Here is a 17457-nt window from a genome sequence, read left to right as displayed (position 1 = left end):
AAAAACGAAGCTAAGTACTTTTCCACAATCAAAGACACATTTTATGACGAAAAAATACTCCAATATAAAGCCTAATCGGGGTAAAAAATAAAAGTTTGAGAGATTATGAATGATAGTGACAGCTAGAGATGATGATAATAGCTGCTGTCCTGTGGTGAAAGGAGGGCTCGAGGAAGGGAGAGCATCCCTGTCAGAGAGTTGGGTCTGTGTTTTAGCAAAGACAACAGTGACCCCTAGTGATGCTCACTGATATATTTTCAAAAAAATAAAATGTACAAAACCCTTGATTCGTATGGATGCACCAGTGTGTAAACATTTTTGGTATGTATAGACTGCATTTGGCATAAGTGGGTTTCTGTACAAATAATGGAGTCATGTGAAATCTCTTTATAATTGCATATTCATAAGTGTTTTATACCATGTGTTCATAAATGCACGCGCATAGAGTGTGATGGTGCCTGTTGCAGCGTTAGTGCCTAGCAAAATGGGGCTTCCTTTGAAGCAATGAAGGCTGACAAGCGTGAAACAGGTCCAAGCAGGCACGTGGGCGCTGCCAATTAACTCTTTTCACCGTGTGAAACCAAACATAATTGCCTTGTGTGCATGGGGCCAATAGGCCGTGGTCTGCCCAGCGTAGGCTAAAATGGGCATTAGTGGTTCTGCCAGGTGACCATTACACACAACTGAATTGCTGGGTGTCTCTTCAAATCACATAGTTACAGTTGCTACCCTGATCTAATTGGCATGATATTCCCAAATGGCCCCTAATTATAATTTTTCACACCATCACAGTTTATCAGGGACATCTTTATAGATATTGTACTGTTCTACCTTTGGAACACTGCAATGGCAAAGCGGCTTTTTTTCTAAAATGCTTTGGCTCTAATTTACCTCCAGTTTTGTTATATGTAAACATCATATTTGGGAAAGTGGACAGGAAATCCGATTTTTACCTCCTATTTTTTGTTCATTTTCATCACGGTTATCTTTGGAGAAAAAAAGGCTGGGAATTGTGTTTGATATGTTATGCTATAGACATGCTACAAACTGAAGAAACCATGCTGATTGTGGGGGTAAAGCTATTTGATTACCAGATCTGCACCGAGGTGAAGGCAACAATACAAAAATACCGTCTTAATAGGAGACATAAATCTTCAGTCTTTAATTTGTTATAAGAGGGAATATAAATTAGTTCAAAAAATTCTACTGTCAACTTTTTTCTGAATATTTGTTAATCGCGTAACGTGTGGAATTGTGCATCTAACCCAGAACTATTCAATGCAATGGTTAAATAAAATTTAAAAATAGGCATAAATAAGTTTGAATTTAGTTCATTAAGACTAATAGTTTTTTTATTGCTAAAGAACTCATGAACCTAATCTTTACAAAATGACAACCCAAAAAATTCTTAGAGTTGCATTAAAATAAATCCTGAAGTTTGGTACAAAACGATTATTATTTTCTATAATTGGCAAATATTGATAAACCACTTACTTTTTTAGAGGATGAAAGGTTGAGGAATTTGACTCTTGGGTCTTTGCAAATGCTAGAATTACCGTCATAAAATTTGAGTTGCTGCTCCTTTAAATTAGTGCTTTTAAAAAAACATTCACATATGTAAATACACTATGTACAACATACACGTATGCATTTAAATGTACAAATTTAGAGGTAAAAAAGTGGATACAAGTGCAGAGTTTTACTCAGTGAAACTGGTTTTATTTCACATAAACAGACAGATCTTGTCCATTAAATTTTGCTCTGGGAAAGAAACTTTTTCTGTCTACTTCTCTTGGTTCTATACACCAACCTAAAATCTCATTCAGATGGTTGCTGGGATGAGAGAAGTCCCGATTTTGTGTTCAGCTCTGCTGAGGAAGTGGGAGGTAGTGATGTCCTCCGTGGCTGAGCGGAGCACCCTGTGATTTTCTAGGCCATGTTGATCACTCTCTGCATATCTCTCCTGTCTGCTGCTGAAGTCCCCGCCTGCATATCACGCTGTGTAGCTGTACATAGGGATGTTCCCTATAGTGGCTCTATAGATTTGTCACCAACAGCTCTGGTTCTTCCTTCCCAACACCCTCATGAAGTGGAGTTGTTGCTTGGCCTATTTTTTTCTGCAGCCGTGGTATAAGCAGTTAAGAAAAGGTTGTCTGAGAGCTGCACGATCTTTTCATGCAGTCTCTGTTGATGCAGAGAGAGGCTGGGTCCATGCCTCCCCTCTTGAAGTACAGAATGATCCTTCATATGTTGTCATTTCAGTGGCACACCAACAATCTGCAAACCTTCATCCCTGGAGTTGGAGACATCGTCTTGGAAAAGCCTGACCACGGTGGTGTCATTCAAAACTTAACGACAAAAGTAGTTGAGATGGGTTGGAGGATGTTGATCTCTGTAAAGGGTGAAGAGGAAAAGATTAAATACCAGGGGTATCCAATTCCAGGCCTCAAGGCCGGTCTCCTACAAGTTTTACAACCAAACCTGCCATTGAAGCTTCTTATTGGCTAAACCCAAATGATCCAGGTAAACAGCAGCACACGAGGTAAGATTTCTGGAAAAGTAGAAGGGGGCTGGCCCCTTGAAGCCTGGAGTTGGACACCCCTGTGATTTATAAAGCGAACCAGCTGTGGATCTGAGGATAGACGAGAAGTGGAGGTCAAGTTTGACAGGTCATGCCTGATCAGTCAGAGAGTCCTTAATCCACTAGCAGATGAACAAGGAGAAGCCCAGATGCAGACGTTTCTGCACCAAAATTACAGGAAAGATGTGATTGCAGGCTGAGATGACATCTAGAAAAACCAACCTCCCAAAGCTCCCACAATGCTCCAGATAATGCATCACAGTGTGGTGAGCTGTGGTAATTGTATTAAAGGTAGTCTGGTTTGCTCTGCAGCAAACAAAAAATGGTCCAGAGCAGGTGATGAACAGTTTTTTTTTTTTAAAAAAACCTTGTGAGCCCTGGAACAGTGCACCAGGTGTGTAATTGTTCAGACAGTCCAATGATATCTTTTTAGACCAGCATGATGGATGAGGTTTTGAGGCAGGTTTTACTGTGTTGCATTTCTTTAAAAAAAAAAAAATTAAAACAAATAAAAAGTTGTGGGCAAAACTCAGTTTTCCCCAAATCTCCAGTATATTTAAAATTTTTACATTTAATATTTTGTTACACGGTTAGATTAAACTCGTGTAATTTTCTTAATCTGGTGGGTGGGATTGTGTACTTTTGTCTTCGAGTTGAGTTTTTTTTTTAAGAATGTGCTTGTAATACTGTTTAATGTCGCTAGGGGGTGTCGTTCCCCACCTCTCCAATACTAGTCTCGCCCGACTGAGAGACTGACCAGAAATCCCCCCCCCCCCCCTTCTAATCGGATGAAAAAAATAAATGGCGGACGAGCGCGTAAACATAAGACACAAATAAACACGTTACAAAGCAAGGTAAACATAATCGATTAGACCAAGAAAGGCATGACAGGTGTCTGGCTGCAATGTAAGCCTGGCCTGCCGCTAAACTCTCCATGCTGTTTCGCTCAGGGTTTCCTAATGCTAATGTTTGTAATCAGGTCAACGAGCTAGCATGCGACCTAGCATGCTAAACTAGCATACAGGGCGCATTTGCGTATGTTTGTGTGCATGTTGAACGTAAAAGGCGTGCATGCCGCGTTTCCTCAGTGCCTTTTTATATTTCATATTTGAAGGTCCCCCTTAAAGAAAAATAATAATAATGTTACTGTTATCCCACAGCCTTCACTTAAATTAATATTTCATGTAAATATAATCCGTCGAGGGCGGAGGAGGGGTCGCGTGCGCTTGAGTTGCTTTGTGTGTTATGAATGGGGCTCCAAAACATCCAGGAACTTGAACCTTGCATGACGGTTTTCAATAACTGCGTTTTATGTAAATGTCGCAAAGAGTGGACGTTTTTATTTGTCTTATTTGAAAGGCGAGTGTAGCAGGGGGAGGACGGGGTACCTGCCCGGGCGCTCTCGTGCTAGTAGTAGTAGTAATCTATTCGTTACAATCCGTGCTGCTTAGTTAGGAAAACGAGGAGCGGGTCGCTTTAATTTGGACGCCGTCCCCCCTTGACGGTGGAAAAAGGCGCACTTCTGTGTTCATCCCAAAAGAAAGAATGGTGGAAAACGGTTATGAAGTTTTAAGGTAAGCCTTTTATTATTATTATCATCATCTTCCTCATCTCTTAGTTATTAATGAGCCATTTTTTATATCTCAATTCATCTCCGCCTCGTGTTTTCAAGAAAACAAATCACGCAACAGACCTCGTTATTTTTAGGCAATTAAGGTAACCTTTTTTTAATTATAAATTTACTGAAATATTTTGCAGATGATCCACCAAGTGTCTGTGTTTTTCATTTTCACCCCTTTTTCTAAGTTATTTTCTTTCTTGTCAGCGCTGTTCGCTAATTATTATTATTATAAGTGTTGGATTGTTTGAACATTTTCCAGCAGTAAAAACTGAGTTTTAAAGGTCAGAGTTGAATTAGACTCATTAGGCACATCAGTCTGATCCAGTGACATGTTTGGGTCAGAGGTTGGTGTCAAAACAAGCTCTAGAAATATGACAGGAAAGATGAGCATTTTACATCAGTTTCATGTGCAATTATACACAGAAAATAAATGTAACTATCAACCTATTTGATTGTCTGTGTGGGTATCTTTATTTCAATGTTTACTAAATCTGCACTTAAAACGATTCTTCTTTTTCATATCGTACGTAAGTTCAGAAGAATCACTTTGTCCTTTAAAATAGTTATTAAAACTTGTTAGATTTGCTCTTTTTAAACACAAATATTTCCTTTTTGTTGTGACAGTTCTTAGCATTTGCATTTACTCCTGCTTTGCCCTTTTTTCAGTCAGTCTGTAAAAGTTTCTATTGTCTGTATAATAGATTGCAGATAGTTTCACAAGTTTTTTTTTTGTTTGTGTTTAAGAATATTTGTGCACTAAGAAACACATATTGGTTCAAATTTTTCTTGATTTCTTTAAAGTTAAAAAAGTAGAATATCATCTGAAAGATAAAAAAAAAAAGCCATATGTTTTTAAAACTACAAGTTTGTAACTTCCAGGTGACATTTGGGTTGTTTACGTCTGTCCTGTTGTCATACAGATGTTTGCTCTGTCCAATTAGTCACGAAGCATTTTGTGTTTTAGTTTTTCTTAAGATCGGAGGCCGCTGGCGTTTTGTCGGTCAGTTTGGTTGGAGCATGAAGAAACCTGTGCCACAGAAAGGTCAGACTCTCATGTTAGCTGCTTCCTTTTCCTGGTTCCTTCTGAGCAAAGAAGACTTTCCAGCCGACCTCTGACGTCTCCCTTTGAGCACTGATGGAGTCGATAAATAAGAAAGTATTTGTGGCTTATCGTGTCTGTCTTTGCCTGTTCAGCCACCGAGTGGAAAGATACCCAAAAGATCAAGCATGCGCGGAGTGGGCGACCCTCCCGAGTGCCCTCACAGTACCAGGGTGAGCGGCCATAAGCGGGCACTTGTTTAGATTACATTTAACGTAAAAAGAAAACGAACGGATCAAAAAAATATGTTTAACTCTGTTTTCAGCGGAGCATTTTTGTTGGGAGAAATACCTGAAAGAGACAGGAGCTATTCCAGCCCCCCCATCGTGTTTCAGACAGGTAAGCAGGCGTTTCTTGGTTAAAGCTCAGTTTTTCCCCCCGCTTTTGCTAAACTGCTGTCGCATGTCTGTCGCCACCAACCAGAGCCTCACACCCCCGGCTAACGAGTTCAAGGCCGGGATGAAGCTGGAGGCCCAGGACCCGCGCAACACCACATCCACCTGCATCGCCACTGTGGTGGGGCTGACGGGTTCGCGCCTGCGGCTGCGCTTGGATGGCTCTGACAACAAGAATGACTTCTGGCGCCTGGTGGATTCCTCGGAGATCCAGCCAATAGGCAGCTGTGAAAAGAGCGGAGGCATGCTGCAGCCACCACTGGGTAAGAGGGTATTTGGGTTCACTCAAACAAGAGCTTTCCCCTCATCACTGATAAAACAGAGTTCATTTTCTGCTCTTGTTAGTAACAATTGTAGTCCTCTAGAGGTCACTGCACGCACACTTACTGCATCCATTGAAGGCAAAAAGCCTTTTTACTTCACCCACTTTTTCATTGCTATCAGCAAGCTCGTCATCATGATTGAACCCATCCTAAAATGTATTCCTTTACAGGTTTTCGTCTGAATGCATCCTCTTGGCCCATGTTTCTGCTGAAGACTCTAAATGGCGCTGAAATGGCTCCCCCTCGCATTTTCCATAAGGTACCTTTACAAAACTTGGGTCCTCCAAAAATGTTATATATATATATAAATAATATATTGTGGTCTGTGTTGCACAACAGAGATCCAAAAGTGTGTTAGCTACTGCATGACGCATGCTTGTATCGTTGATTTTCTGAAACTCCCCAGCAGCAGCCTCCAGCTCCAGAACAGAACTCCTTCAAAGTGGGCATGAAGCTGGAGGCCGTGGACCGCAAAAATCCACACTACATCTGCCCGGCCACAGTGGGCGCTTTGCGCGGTGTCGAGGTGCTGGTCACCTTTGATGGATGGCGTGGAGCCTTTGATTACTACTGTCGCTACGACTCCAGAGACATCTTCCCGGTTGGCTGGTGTACCCTCACTGGAGACAACCTTCAGCCCCCCGGCACCAAAGGTAGGCATCCTAAGAGATACGTCCATCTGTGGTGCAGCACATCAGATAAACCTTTAGGGTTTCGTTTTTCCTTAGATTTTATAGATGTAGTCAGACAGTTACTCCTTATAGCTGGGAAGAAACCTTTTAGCTTTATAGCTCGTCTGTGCAGTCAGACATTTATCTTAGGTGACCTCAACCAAAGGAGTCACTCAGGCCTTATTTACATCCTTATGTGACATGTATTTCTTTATTATAAAGATTTTGTATTCTTTTTATTAGCTTGATAACGTAATTTTTTAGGAAAAAAAACAGGTTCGTAAGATTCTGTGGCTCTAAAGAAATGTCTTTGACTAAATTAAATACAAATGTAAAACCTCTGGATGAAGGATTTTAACGTAATCCAAAATAAAATTACAATTAATTAATTAAAATTAATCCTAATTTTAGAAGAATTCTGCACTTTAGTGTTCTTAAATGCAGTTAATGACTGTAAATCCTAATAGGTAGTAAAACCTTAGCATTACATTAGTGTAAATCTGCTTCAAGACGTTTTATTGTGATTTTTCCTAAATATTATATTTAATGTAAGCTGTAGGAAATCTTACTCTTCAGTTTTGATATGTCTGATTTGTTGATTTTTATTTTCCTTGTCTTAAACAACTGCTTATTCTTAGTTGGATGGACGTTTAAGGCTGTGTCTGAATTCCCTCACCACTCACTATTTTGAACATTATAAAGGGCGTCCGAATCTACTATTCTAAAATCCAGTCCCTTGGAATTTTCCCAAAGATGTTTACTAGATTGACAAATATAGACCACAATGCACTGCGTTTGAACGAGATGCCATTGGGAAAAAAAATGTATGTAAATGTATTTTTTTAATAAATCATCCAGGTTTTCATCATCACAGCACTAGATTCACATTTTACAAATTCAATAGTCTTTGTAAAATGTTCATATTAGGTTTTTACACCAGCAAATGGGTGACGGTATATTTGGGGGGGGGGGAACTAAAACAGTGAGCATGTGTCTGAATTGCATTAAAATCTAGGACACTGGATAATCCCAAACTATTTGGACGTAGTCTAAATGTATTTATGAGAAACCGTAGCTTATTAGTGAGAAATAGAACTGTGTGAGAGGATTCCCATTGTGCTCATTGGTCAGGTGGAGCTAAATCTCATTTATCTGCACAAAGTTCAGCTCCTACTCATCTTCTTTCACATAACAAATACTGTAAGCTGGAGTTTTAGCTACCTGTAAGGATTTAAGTTGCTTTTGGATGCTTTTTTTTGGGTTTTACTCATGCAGCTGTGTCTATTCAACTATTGACTTCAATACAACAATTGAAAACAATCTTCACGTACCACTCGGGGATGTTTATCCTACACAAGCACGACTTTGACATTTAAACAAATCCTTAACTTGGGTTCCAACCTCGCCATTCTGCTGGAGCGCTCTTTAACGTCTCTCTTGGATGAAACCTGTTGGCTCACTTTCTATCAGCTACAAACAGATCAGCTGCTGTGCAGCCATAAGCTGCCATTTCTCCACTCCTTATGTCCTACTTGGAAAATCCTCATCACGTCTGCAAGTGATGGGTTTTACATTCACGCCTCTTGGATCATTTCAATTAATAATTGTTCTTACAGACTTACAACATTCTTATTTAGAAGTGCTTTTATTATTTTCCTTGAGCATTTTGGTTAAAGTTTAATATTTTGCAGATTTCTTTCTGCTTTTCGTCTGCAGCTCTGTGTTTACATTACATCTGAAAATAAACACTGCAGTAATTTTTTCTTGGTTTATCTTAAAATGCGTAAGTTGGGCTATTTCACGTTTTTAGTTTGAAGCAGAAAGAGAGAAAACATTCAAGCAAGAAGTGGAAACGGGGATTATCTTTTACTGAGGTCCATCATCCTCATTTGTAAAATCCAAAGGAGTGAAAGGAAGGAGGAAAGTAGGGAGGCAGGTCTTGTCTTTGGATCCTGCGAGTGTTTTATGAAGCTCTGGCGCTCGCCCAGTTGGCAGAGTGGGTCATGACGTGGTTAAAGCAAGCCTGGGTGCCCCTCCACAGGCCTCCTTTTGGCATCCCGTCTCCCTGAGTCTGATTAAACACCCTGGAAAGAGTCACGCAGCGCGGACAGACGGAGGGAAGCGCAGAAAAAGACAGGCGGCTGTCCTGAAAGGTGGATTATTGACATTGTTGTTAAGCTGTGGGAGGAGGGAAAGGGGGGAGAACAGGAGAAGAGGAGGAGTGGGAGAGGAAGACAGAGAGGGTGAATCTGAGGACAGTGGAGCAGACTTCTGATTTTCATTCGAGGCGCAGGGTGAGTAAAATGAATGATATTTGAAAAGGCGCCGGTGGCTGAGGAGACATGAAAAGCTCCACAGAAGTGGCGGTGGTGTAATAGGAAGCTGGCAGCTTTGTGAACTCCATGAACTCCGTGCACTCAATGAAGGAGACGGAAAACAGGAGGACGCTTGTTATGTTATATGCTCTGCTGTATTTACAAGCCCCGCCATTGATTGTAACCTCCAGCTCTGCACACCTTTAAACATGTTATCACGGTTTTGTCCGCTACATTCAGAATCAATCGGGTATCTTTTTTTTTTTTTTTTTTTAAAGTCCCCCGGTGAAAAGCAGCAGCCGCCCGCAGTCTAAGCTTTGCATTGATTGGTGTGCCAGTGTGAAAGTGTTTAATAAATACAACCCCACAGGCCAGGACCTGTTCTAATGAATGCAACTGCACTTCTAGTAAATCTGTCTTTGGCCTGTTCTGGGGCAAATAGCAGCACAGTTTATTCTGTAGGCTTGCAGGTGCAATTAAACACCAACATTTTGTGATGCTTTCTGCACTGCATCTGTGGAATTTCAACAACAGGCGTAATCAAAAGTTCTGTTTCATGCCTTAAAGTTTGTGTCTGTTGTTTTATGTCTGTCACTGTTCGGTTGGATTGTTTCGTTTGGCTTTATTTAAGCCTGCAACGCCAGTTTAGGCTCATCTCTGCCTTCTCCTCAAACCCAACTTTCCATGTATCCACTAACAGCTGAATGAGCCTGAACTGCCGCGCTTCCATTAATGGAAAGGCAAACACAATCTGCTGAAGCCATTAACAACCTGCTGTGCTGTGTGGTTTCAGCCATCAGGTTCTAACTGCACACATTTGAGAGAAAAACAGTGCGGAGAATAATTTACAATCATTCACATAAAAAAAAATAATCTCAAATTAGCTTTAAAAAAACACATTTTAAAGGAAGTGTTTTACTTTGGTTGATTATTTTTGAGATTTAAAGTGAATCCCCATGTTTCCCTGTTAGGATCCTCTATATACTGTTGGTTTAGAGGGAAAAAACAAATTATAAGTGTTTTTGGATGATCACATGTTTCTACCTCAAACCTAATAGTTCGTGCTGAGGCTTTGTACTGTATTTTCCGGACTATAAGTCGCCCTTTTTTTCATAGTTTGGCAAGGGGTGCGACTTATACTCCGCAGCGACTTATATTAGAAATAAATTGAAATAAATACATTGTTAACCCTCCTTTTATGTTCATTTATGAGGAACAGAGATGATGTTCCTGGCTAAATTTGATGTATGAGGTATGTTAAGTGTTAAGAGTATGTTAAGTGACTCAGAGAATCAGCAAACTTTTTTATACAGTAAGATCTTGAAGGCTAACAACATAATATTCTATTTTCCAATGATTTCATAGATTCAGAAATGCAATAAAAGTGAAAACTGTTTCTACAAATACAGGATGAAAACAGAGTATTAGTTGGCCAATGATGCTTCATGAAAAGAATAAATAAATAAGTATGACAAAGAATTACTGTGAAATTATTAGATAAACAGTCTGTTATGATTGTGTCATATAAGGTTGTGAAAGTCAAAATGCGACTTATAGTCCAGTGCGACTTATCTGTGTTTTTTTTCTACTTTATAATGCATTTTTGGGCTGGTGCGACTTATAGTCCGGAAAATACGGTATTTCTTTGCGTTTTGGCCAATTGAAAAAGGAAAATGTATAATTGTGTTGTTGTTTTTTTGACAGTGATATTAGATTCAATGTCTGTTTACTTGTTTCAGAACTAATTAATGTGATGCAAATTTCGCAATACTCTTGCATTTTCTTTGTTTGTTCTTAATTTTTGGATTTTAATCCATGCCTATTTTGAGATACGAATGTTTCCCAAATTTTGTTGTGCAAAAAGTAAAAATGTTAACTTTTGTGTTGTAAATCTGTATTCTAAAAGGAATCCTGATCACATAAATAGTTTTATTATTTATCATAAAACCAAGTTACCATCATTGTAAAGTTTGCACTCCATTTATTTATTTCCTTATGTCAGGAAAAGTAATTCTACCGATTTTAAAAACCAAAACGGAAGTTTATCATCCATGGATTTCTTCATGCTTTCACTTTGAAAGAGAAACTGTAAGAAAAACGTATGATGCAGAAAAATATTCACACACTTTTGGAGTCTGTACTTTAGATATGTACGGCAATCAAATTCTCTGAGAAATGCCGTTAAAAACTTTTTTTTTTTTTAAGGTTCAACTAATAAAACTTCCTGAATGTTTAGACTTTCACATCTAGTCTAAACACACTGACTTGCAGATATTGTGAGTTATTCTTTTGGTTACTTAAAGAGCTAAAGTTTCATTGAATATGTGTGTGAACTGCAGTAGAAGAGTCAGGGTCCCGTGTCAGAACGACAACTTTAAGATTGTTCAATTTGTTTGTGTTTTTAAATTAATGACACGCATCAAACCTTGACTGGCGTTCCTGGCCATTTTCAGTGGTGCTGCCTAGGAGCCCCGAGACACCAACAGACGGAGGTGTGGAGAACGCAGCCATGAATCCCACCCTCCCGGTGGGCAGACCTCCAGGTCAGAGAGGACGTAAGCCGGGTCGCAGGAAAACCAAGGTGACGGCGCCCTGGGGTCAGAAGGCATCTGACCTGGAAGCGCTGAGCATCCAGCCTGGCAAAAGTCTGGAGCCTGTTAAGATCTCCAAGAAGCGGGGGCCGAAGCCGGGCAGCAAGGTAGGCATAAGGATCGAGTTTTCTGGTCTGGAAAGACATTTCATTTTATCACTCACAAAAAGCTTTTTATCTTTGGTCGATCAAGAGCTCAAGAGCAAACATTGAAATCAGTACTTAGGATTTTTTCTTGGGGTGGCACTCACAAAAGAAATCAACATTAAGAATAACCGTAGATCAAGAAAATACATCATGATGTATTTTATTGTAATTTTGTAAAGTTTCAGTTCAAAAGGTAAGTATAAAGATGACAAATGTTGAGCTTAAAAATGGTTTTGATTTTTTGTTGTTGTTGAGCATTTCTATTTAAGCGCAATTTAAGCTATTTAAGCTGGAACAACAACAAGCGCCAATAAAAACTGTTTTTTTGTAAAAATAAATTTGAAATTGCATTCTGAGTATGTCTTTATTTAAATCGTTGTGAATCATGGGCAGACAAAAAAAATGGCGTCTGAAAAAGGTTGTGTTTGTGAGTCCCTGCTCCGCTCCATTCTGATTCATCTACTGTCAGACAAACAGATCCATGTACGTCTGTATTTTCCATGTCTGAGCTGGAATCCGGCTCCAATATTGCTTACTTTTGTTGCACCAGTAGTGTTAGGTTGGGGCTGTGAGGGGCTGTAAGCTAGTGGGAGAGACTAAACAGATGGATGACAGGAACAGTCCCCCCCACAACTCAGCAACGAATTTCTAATGAACTACTGCCGCTCTGCAGAAACTATGTCCTAGAGAACAACAAAAAAAAATTTTTAAATTTGGGCTAAAACGGCATAATCAAAATCAAAAGAAAGCTGGAAACACTTTTATAATAGATCAAAAGATGACCAAGAGATATTTGTTTCTCCTGTGAGCCTCAGTAAAAACCCGGATAGTCGTAGATTTTGGACACCAAGCTTAAATCTCATTGTTGGAATCAAGTTTAGGAAGAATAAAAGCACTGATCCAATATTCAGTATTGGGAAAGACAATAACTGGAATTTCTGTTGTACTTCAGGACTTTAGTAGCTGAGTTCCCTTTCAAGGAGATCACTGCTGTCTTGTGTTTGCAGATGGGTTGGGCTAAAAGAGCCAGCTGGTTGGAACAGGCCACGGCTGGTCCGGGCCGGCCGGTGACCGGACTCGGACGAACCAGAGGAAGACTGCCGGCTAACTGGGTACAGAGGATAGCCCTGCAGCAGGCCCAGAGTGAACCCATCAAGATCCCAAAGAAAAGAGGGCCCAAGCCTGGCAGCAAGGTAGCTGTCTCAAAAAAGAATACACAAACACTCTTGCTAGTATTATAAAAACCTGTCTTTGTTTACTGTCTTACTGTACTCCTAATGGAAAATCATGGGATTTCCAGATTATTTGAGACTATTTGTTATCTTTTAATATAACACCTGGGTGATACGTTATGACGGAAGGAGCTTTAAGGTCTTTGTGTGTATATACTTGTGCAGAGAAAACCCAAACTGGTGCCTAATCCAGCCCCAACCTCCCCCACCAGCAGCACTCCAGAGCCGGACACCAGCACTGTGCCCCTGGACAACGCCACAATCCCCAACTCTGCTCTGCAGGCTCCCACAGGTAAACGCCATCCACAGACGTGGACGGGAATACTAATCGTCCAAAGCTGATTCACTGGACGTTGTCTTATATTAGTACTGATAGTTTTTGTGTTTTCTCTTAAAGTGTGTGTGTACCTCAACAAGTACGGCAAGGTGGGGCCCCATCTGGACCAGAGGCGCATCCTGCAGCTTCCCGACCACTTTGGTCCAGGCCGAGCCTCATCGGTGCTCCAGCAGTGCGTTCAGGCTTGTGTAGACTCCGCCCACAATCAAGCGACAGTCTTTTCCTGCCTGAAGTCTGGACAGGGAGGTGAAGTCGTATCAGGTAATGCGGATGATTGTGCTGTTGGTGTGGCACGGCACGTGGCGTTGCCCAGGCGACGCGGTTCAGCCTCCTTTTCCGTTGATCGTGTACCTTGTCCAGCCTTCTTTGACCAGCGGCAGCACACCCTGACCCTGCCGACGGTCAGCAGTGTCACCTACGTCCTCCGCTTCCTGGAAAAACTCTGCCACAACCTTCACTGTGATGCCCTCTTTGGGAGCCAGCCTGTAGCCAGAGGAAGTCTGCACTACAACAGCCACTCGTACAGCGCAGGTCAGAGCAGCTGTTGCAGACGCTCACATCTGTGTTTACAGCCAGCCAAGCCTTTAAGCGCCATAGCGATTTGTTTCAGTTGTTGTGCAGGGGAGGCGCTCGAACAGAGTACACCATTGCATTGTCTTCATCTTAAAGTGGTGGTTTTAGACTTTGCATCACTTTCCCTCTCAGTTTTAGCCTGGTTAATTTTCTCATGGGCTTCGTTTAGGGAAGAGCTGACAAACTAAAAAAAGCTTTTTAGGTTTTATTAAATGAGAAAACCATCTGTTCCACTTTAAAGTTTGTGGTTCCACTCATGCGTTGCATCATATATACATACACTTCTTGCTGTGTTGACTCTTTTTTTTGTTTTGTTTTCTTTTTAAAGAGCGTAAGAGTTTTGGAGACCGTCTGACGGCAGAACGAAGCACCAAGCACTTCCTTCAGGATTTCAACAGCCCTCTATCTCAGAAAATAGCTAAACTCCCCAGACTCTCCACTGATGGTATGATATCCTAGAGACTCTGGAACGCTCACTTTTCCCACTCTCGTGTAAAGCTTTACTTTTCTGTTAAAGGAAAGGTGCACCTCTCTGCATTTCAAATGAAACATCTTGACCCAGCTGCTAATGTTCTCCAACTTTTCCCCCTCAGATGGGTTTCTACATAATTAGTGTAAGAATTGTAGAATGATTAAAAAAGAGCGTTCTATTTTCGATGCAGCACCACTTTAATGAAAACCCTTAAGACGTTCATTGTTAATCTTTTAATAATGGAATAAATGCAAGCTCTCTTTAATAAGGTGTGTGAATTTTTAGAAGAGGAGGTTAATTATGCATTCAATGTCCTTCGATTGAATTGGTGCAGTTTTTATAGGTTTATTGTATTAAAAGGGTGAGGTTCTGCTCACAAGTGCCTTGGTGAAGATTAGCATTCACTGTGATCTACCATGACCATGTCTGTGAAGTGGTTAGAGCCACTTCCTATTATTAGTGGATCTTATTTTTATCCTGATTTGTGTTTTGCTGCTTTGTTTACAGGCGAGTCTTTCTCTGTGAACAAGCAAACGGCTGCAGAGCACTTAAAGAAGAGTCCCCTTTTTCCAAATTCTCCGACGCTGTCCCCTGTCCTCAGATTGTCCTCAAAGGTGCTGCATCATAGCAACTCTACAGGTAGAAATCGCCGGTTTCATGTACACTTTAGTCCAGGAGCAGAGTTTGATGTGGGCTTCTGCTCAGCTGCTGCTAGTGTGACTCATCAGTCTAGTGAGGGGAAATTTATAGCTTAATGGTTCGTGTCCCATCTGCATTACTTCAGGTTTTACCTTCTCTATGTAATGTTAATTAAGTTGTTTTCTGTTGAAAAAACCTTTTCTCCTGCTGTTTTCTCTCTCCATCATGGTGAAAATCCTGTTCTTCTGATTTCTGTTCATCCGTAGATCAATGATACAAAATGTTTGTTAGTTTTTGTCATTAACATTGGAACAGAACAATAAATTAGGTGACTATTTTTGATGTAACGATGTTAAAAACCAGCAAAGATTCTTAATTTCAGCCCTTAAATAGCCACTAAAACAGTTGTATTCATGTTTTTATTTATTTATAATACAGCAGCTCCAAACTTTTGGCTGGAAACTAAAGTGTTTTAAGTAGTTTGATCATTTACCCTTACAAATATTAAAATCTTTAAAACTGAGGAAATGTTTTTCCCTCGCGTGAATATGTTTTTGTATTGCGTTTATAATGTAAGTTTCTGACAAATTCTTCTTTTGTTTGGTTTGATTTGTTGGACCAGGATCCGGTAGTTTTAGGGAAAGCCCCAAGCCCAGCAACCAGGATGCAAACCTGTGGACTGTAGAAGAAGTCATGCAGTATATTAGAGACATTGACCCGGTGCTGGCTCCACATGCTGACCTCTTCAGAAAACACGTATGTATCAACCATAACAACTGTTACCATAATAAAATTGGTTGATCGTTCTCGACTTTCATTTTTTGGTCATAATTTGTTAGTCGGACATTTCTGCTGAAAGTAAAAAAAAACAATGTTCCTGTGTTACAGGAGATCGATGGCAAAGCCCTCCTGTTGCTGCGCAGCGACATGATCATGAAATACATGGGTTTGAAGCTTGGCCCTGCGCTCAAACTCATCTTCCACATCGACAAGCTCAAAAAAGCTTGATCCGCTGGTCATCTTCTAACAAAGAGGCTTTCTTCTGCACTCAGTGTTTTTGGGTCCGTTTTCTATTCTCATGGAATGAAGAATGGGCTTTTTTGTGTGTAGCACAATTCAGCTGCAAGGCAGCATGGGATATGTAGTAAGTACCCCTTATCCTTTTTTTAATTTTAGGTTTATTTTGAAGACTCGTGTGGCCAATTCAACTAATAATACGTGTTACAGCATTTTATGCCGTTACATTTAATAAATGCATTTTGTGTTTTGTACCTTTTTAAAAATATTGACTCGTATTTTTCGATGTTTTGTGTTGGGATGGAGAAAAGAAGACACTACATTCATCCCAGTAATTGGGAGTTCTGATTAGTCTGACTTTAAGGCTCTATTTTGAAACAACCAGATCAACTCTTGTGACAGCACTGTTTCATTGAAGAAAAACATATTTTATTTTGAAAATACTGCCAGGTGTTGCTCTTTTTTTAATGTTAATGTTTTTGTACATTTATGTTTGTATTTGTACTTTTTATATTTGATACTATATTATTAGACTCATTGAGGACAGCCTTTTTGTCCCTAACTCTTAATAAATATATAATATTTCAAACATTCATCTTTTTTGTTTTTATTTCACACAGCCAACAGTTTATAAGTTAGTCACTAATGAAAGTTATAGTTTTTTCATGTAAAGATTTAGCGCTGTGCAGTTTATGAACCTGAAAATGTAAAAGTTGTATCTAGTTTGTTAGTTTTTAGAGTCGCCACCAGGGTGCAGCATCGAGCTGTTTTGCTTTCAGTGCCTCGTTTCTGACACGTGATGTCATGGACGCCCTTCTTTCCATCTGTTGGTTTCAGCATGACATATGGTTTATATAAATATATATATTTATGCACACTACATTCAGTTTGTGGTAGTTTCCATAATCAGTGGAATCATTGCTTCATTAACTCTCTACATGTGTAAAATCTGTACGTTTTTCCTCTTTTTTTTTGTTTGTTTGAGGGTGTTAGAGGCACTGGAGGCCCTACATTTTGAAAATACTTCTTCCTCTAAATATATTTAAAGATCCTGAAGGTTTAGCTGAACACACGACTCATCTCTTCGTCAGCAACATGGTTCCTCATATGAGTTGTCTGAATAGTTGGGAAAGAGCTGATTTCTAAACCAACTGAAATGTCACCTATTTACCAAGCTAGAAGACATTATTCATCTAAATGGTTCTAAAATGTGTAGCATTCAGTTATGGAACAGTTCTCAAGTCCTTGAATAATGGGCAACACAGTGACTTAAAGGTTTCTTCAGAAGTTACTCTTTTTTTTGTGCAAAACTTTTCTCTTAGAACTTTCAATTATTTTTACTTTATGTTCTTTCATACATAAAATGCCTCGTCTTATAGTGGATTCCGAATGGAGCTTTTATTTTATTTTTATGCATTTATAGTCTAAGTCATGTTTTCTCTATG

The 17457-nt window shown here is 39.9% G+C and overlaps 1 protein-coding gene across 4 annotated transcripts; it reads left to right on the top strand.

Moving 5' to 3' along the window:
• Positions 1 to 3365: 3365 nt before the first annotated feature.
• Positions 3366 to 16605, top strand: scmh1 (Scm polycomb group protein homolog 1). Of its 4 annotated transcripts, none has more exons than XM_004078282.4 (16): positions 3366 to 4155; positions 5167 to 5244; positions 5397 to 5474; positions 5567 to 5640; positions 5725 to 5959; positions 6190 to 6278; positions 6429 to 6672; positions 11459 to 11703; positions 12750 to 12935; positions 13140 to 13266; positions 13372 to 13572; positions 13672 to 13842; positions 14213 to 14329; positions 14864 to 14995; positions 15618 to 15751; positions 15884 to 16605. In XM_004078282.4, the coding sequence occupies exons 2-16, from the start codon at positions 5220 to 5222 to the stop codon at positions 16001 to 16003; spliced, it is 2178 nt and encodes a 725-aa protein (XP_004078330.1). In that variant the 5' UTR covers positions 3366 to 4155; positions 5167 to 5219; the 3' UTR covers positions 16004 to 16605. The 4 variants fall into 4 exon arrangements, with proteins under 4 accessions (XP_004078330.1, XP_011483918.1, XP_020565942.1 ...); XM_011485616.3 differs by having other exon boundaries at positions 6426 to 6672; XM_023964364.1 differs by lacking the exon at positions 3366 to 4155 and adding an exon at positions 4275 to 4297 and having other exon boundaries at positions 6426 to 6672.
• The last annotated feature ends 852 nt before the right edge of the window (positions 16606 to 17457 follow it).

The sequence above is a fragment of the Oryzias latipes genome, chromosome 16 (assembly GCF_002234675.1).
Source record: "Oryzias latipes chromosome 16, ASM223467v1".
NCBI lineage: Eukaryota > Metazoa > Chordata > Actinopteri > Beloniformes > Adrianichthyidae > Oryzias > Oryzias latipes.
Note: the sequence above shows the minus strand (reverse complement) of the source record. Positions and strands in the feature narration are given on the sequence as shown.

Bases quoted from the DNA above. Each gene is read 5' to 3' on its own strand.
- scmh1 (XM_011485616.3), top strand. From the start codon at position 5,220: ATGAAGAAACCTGTGCCACAGAAAG. The intron at 5,641-5,724 runs GTAAGCAGGCGT...GCCACCAACCAG, and splicing joins CCCCATCGTGTTTCAGACAG to AGCCTCACACCCCCGGCTAA. The intron at 15,752-15,883 runs GTATGTATCAAC...CCTGTGTTACAG, and splicing joins CTGACCTCTTCAGAAAACAC to GAGATCGATGGCAAAGCCCT.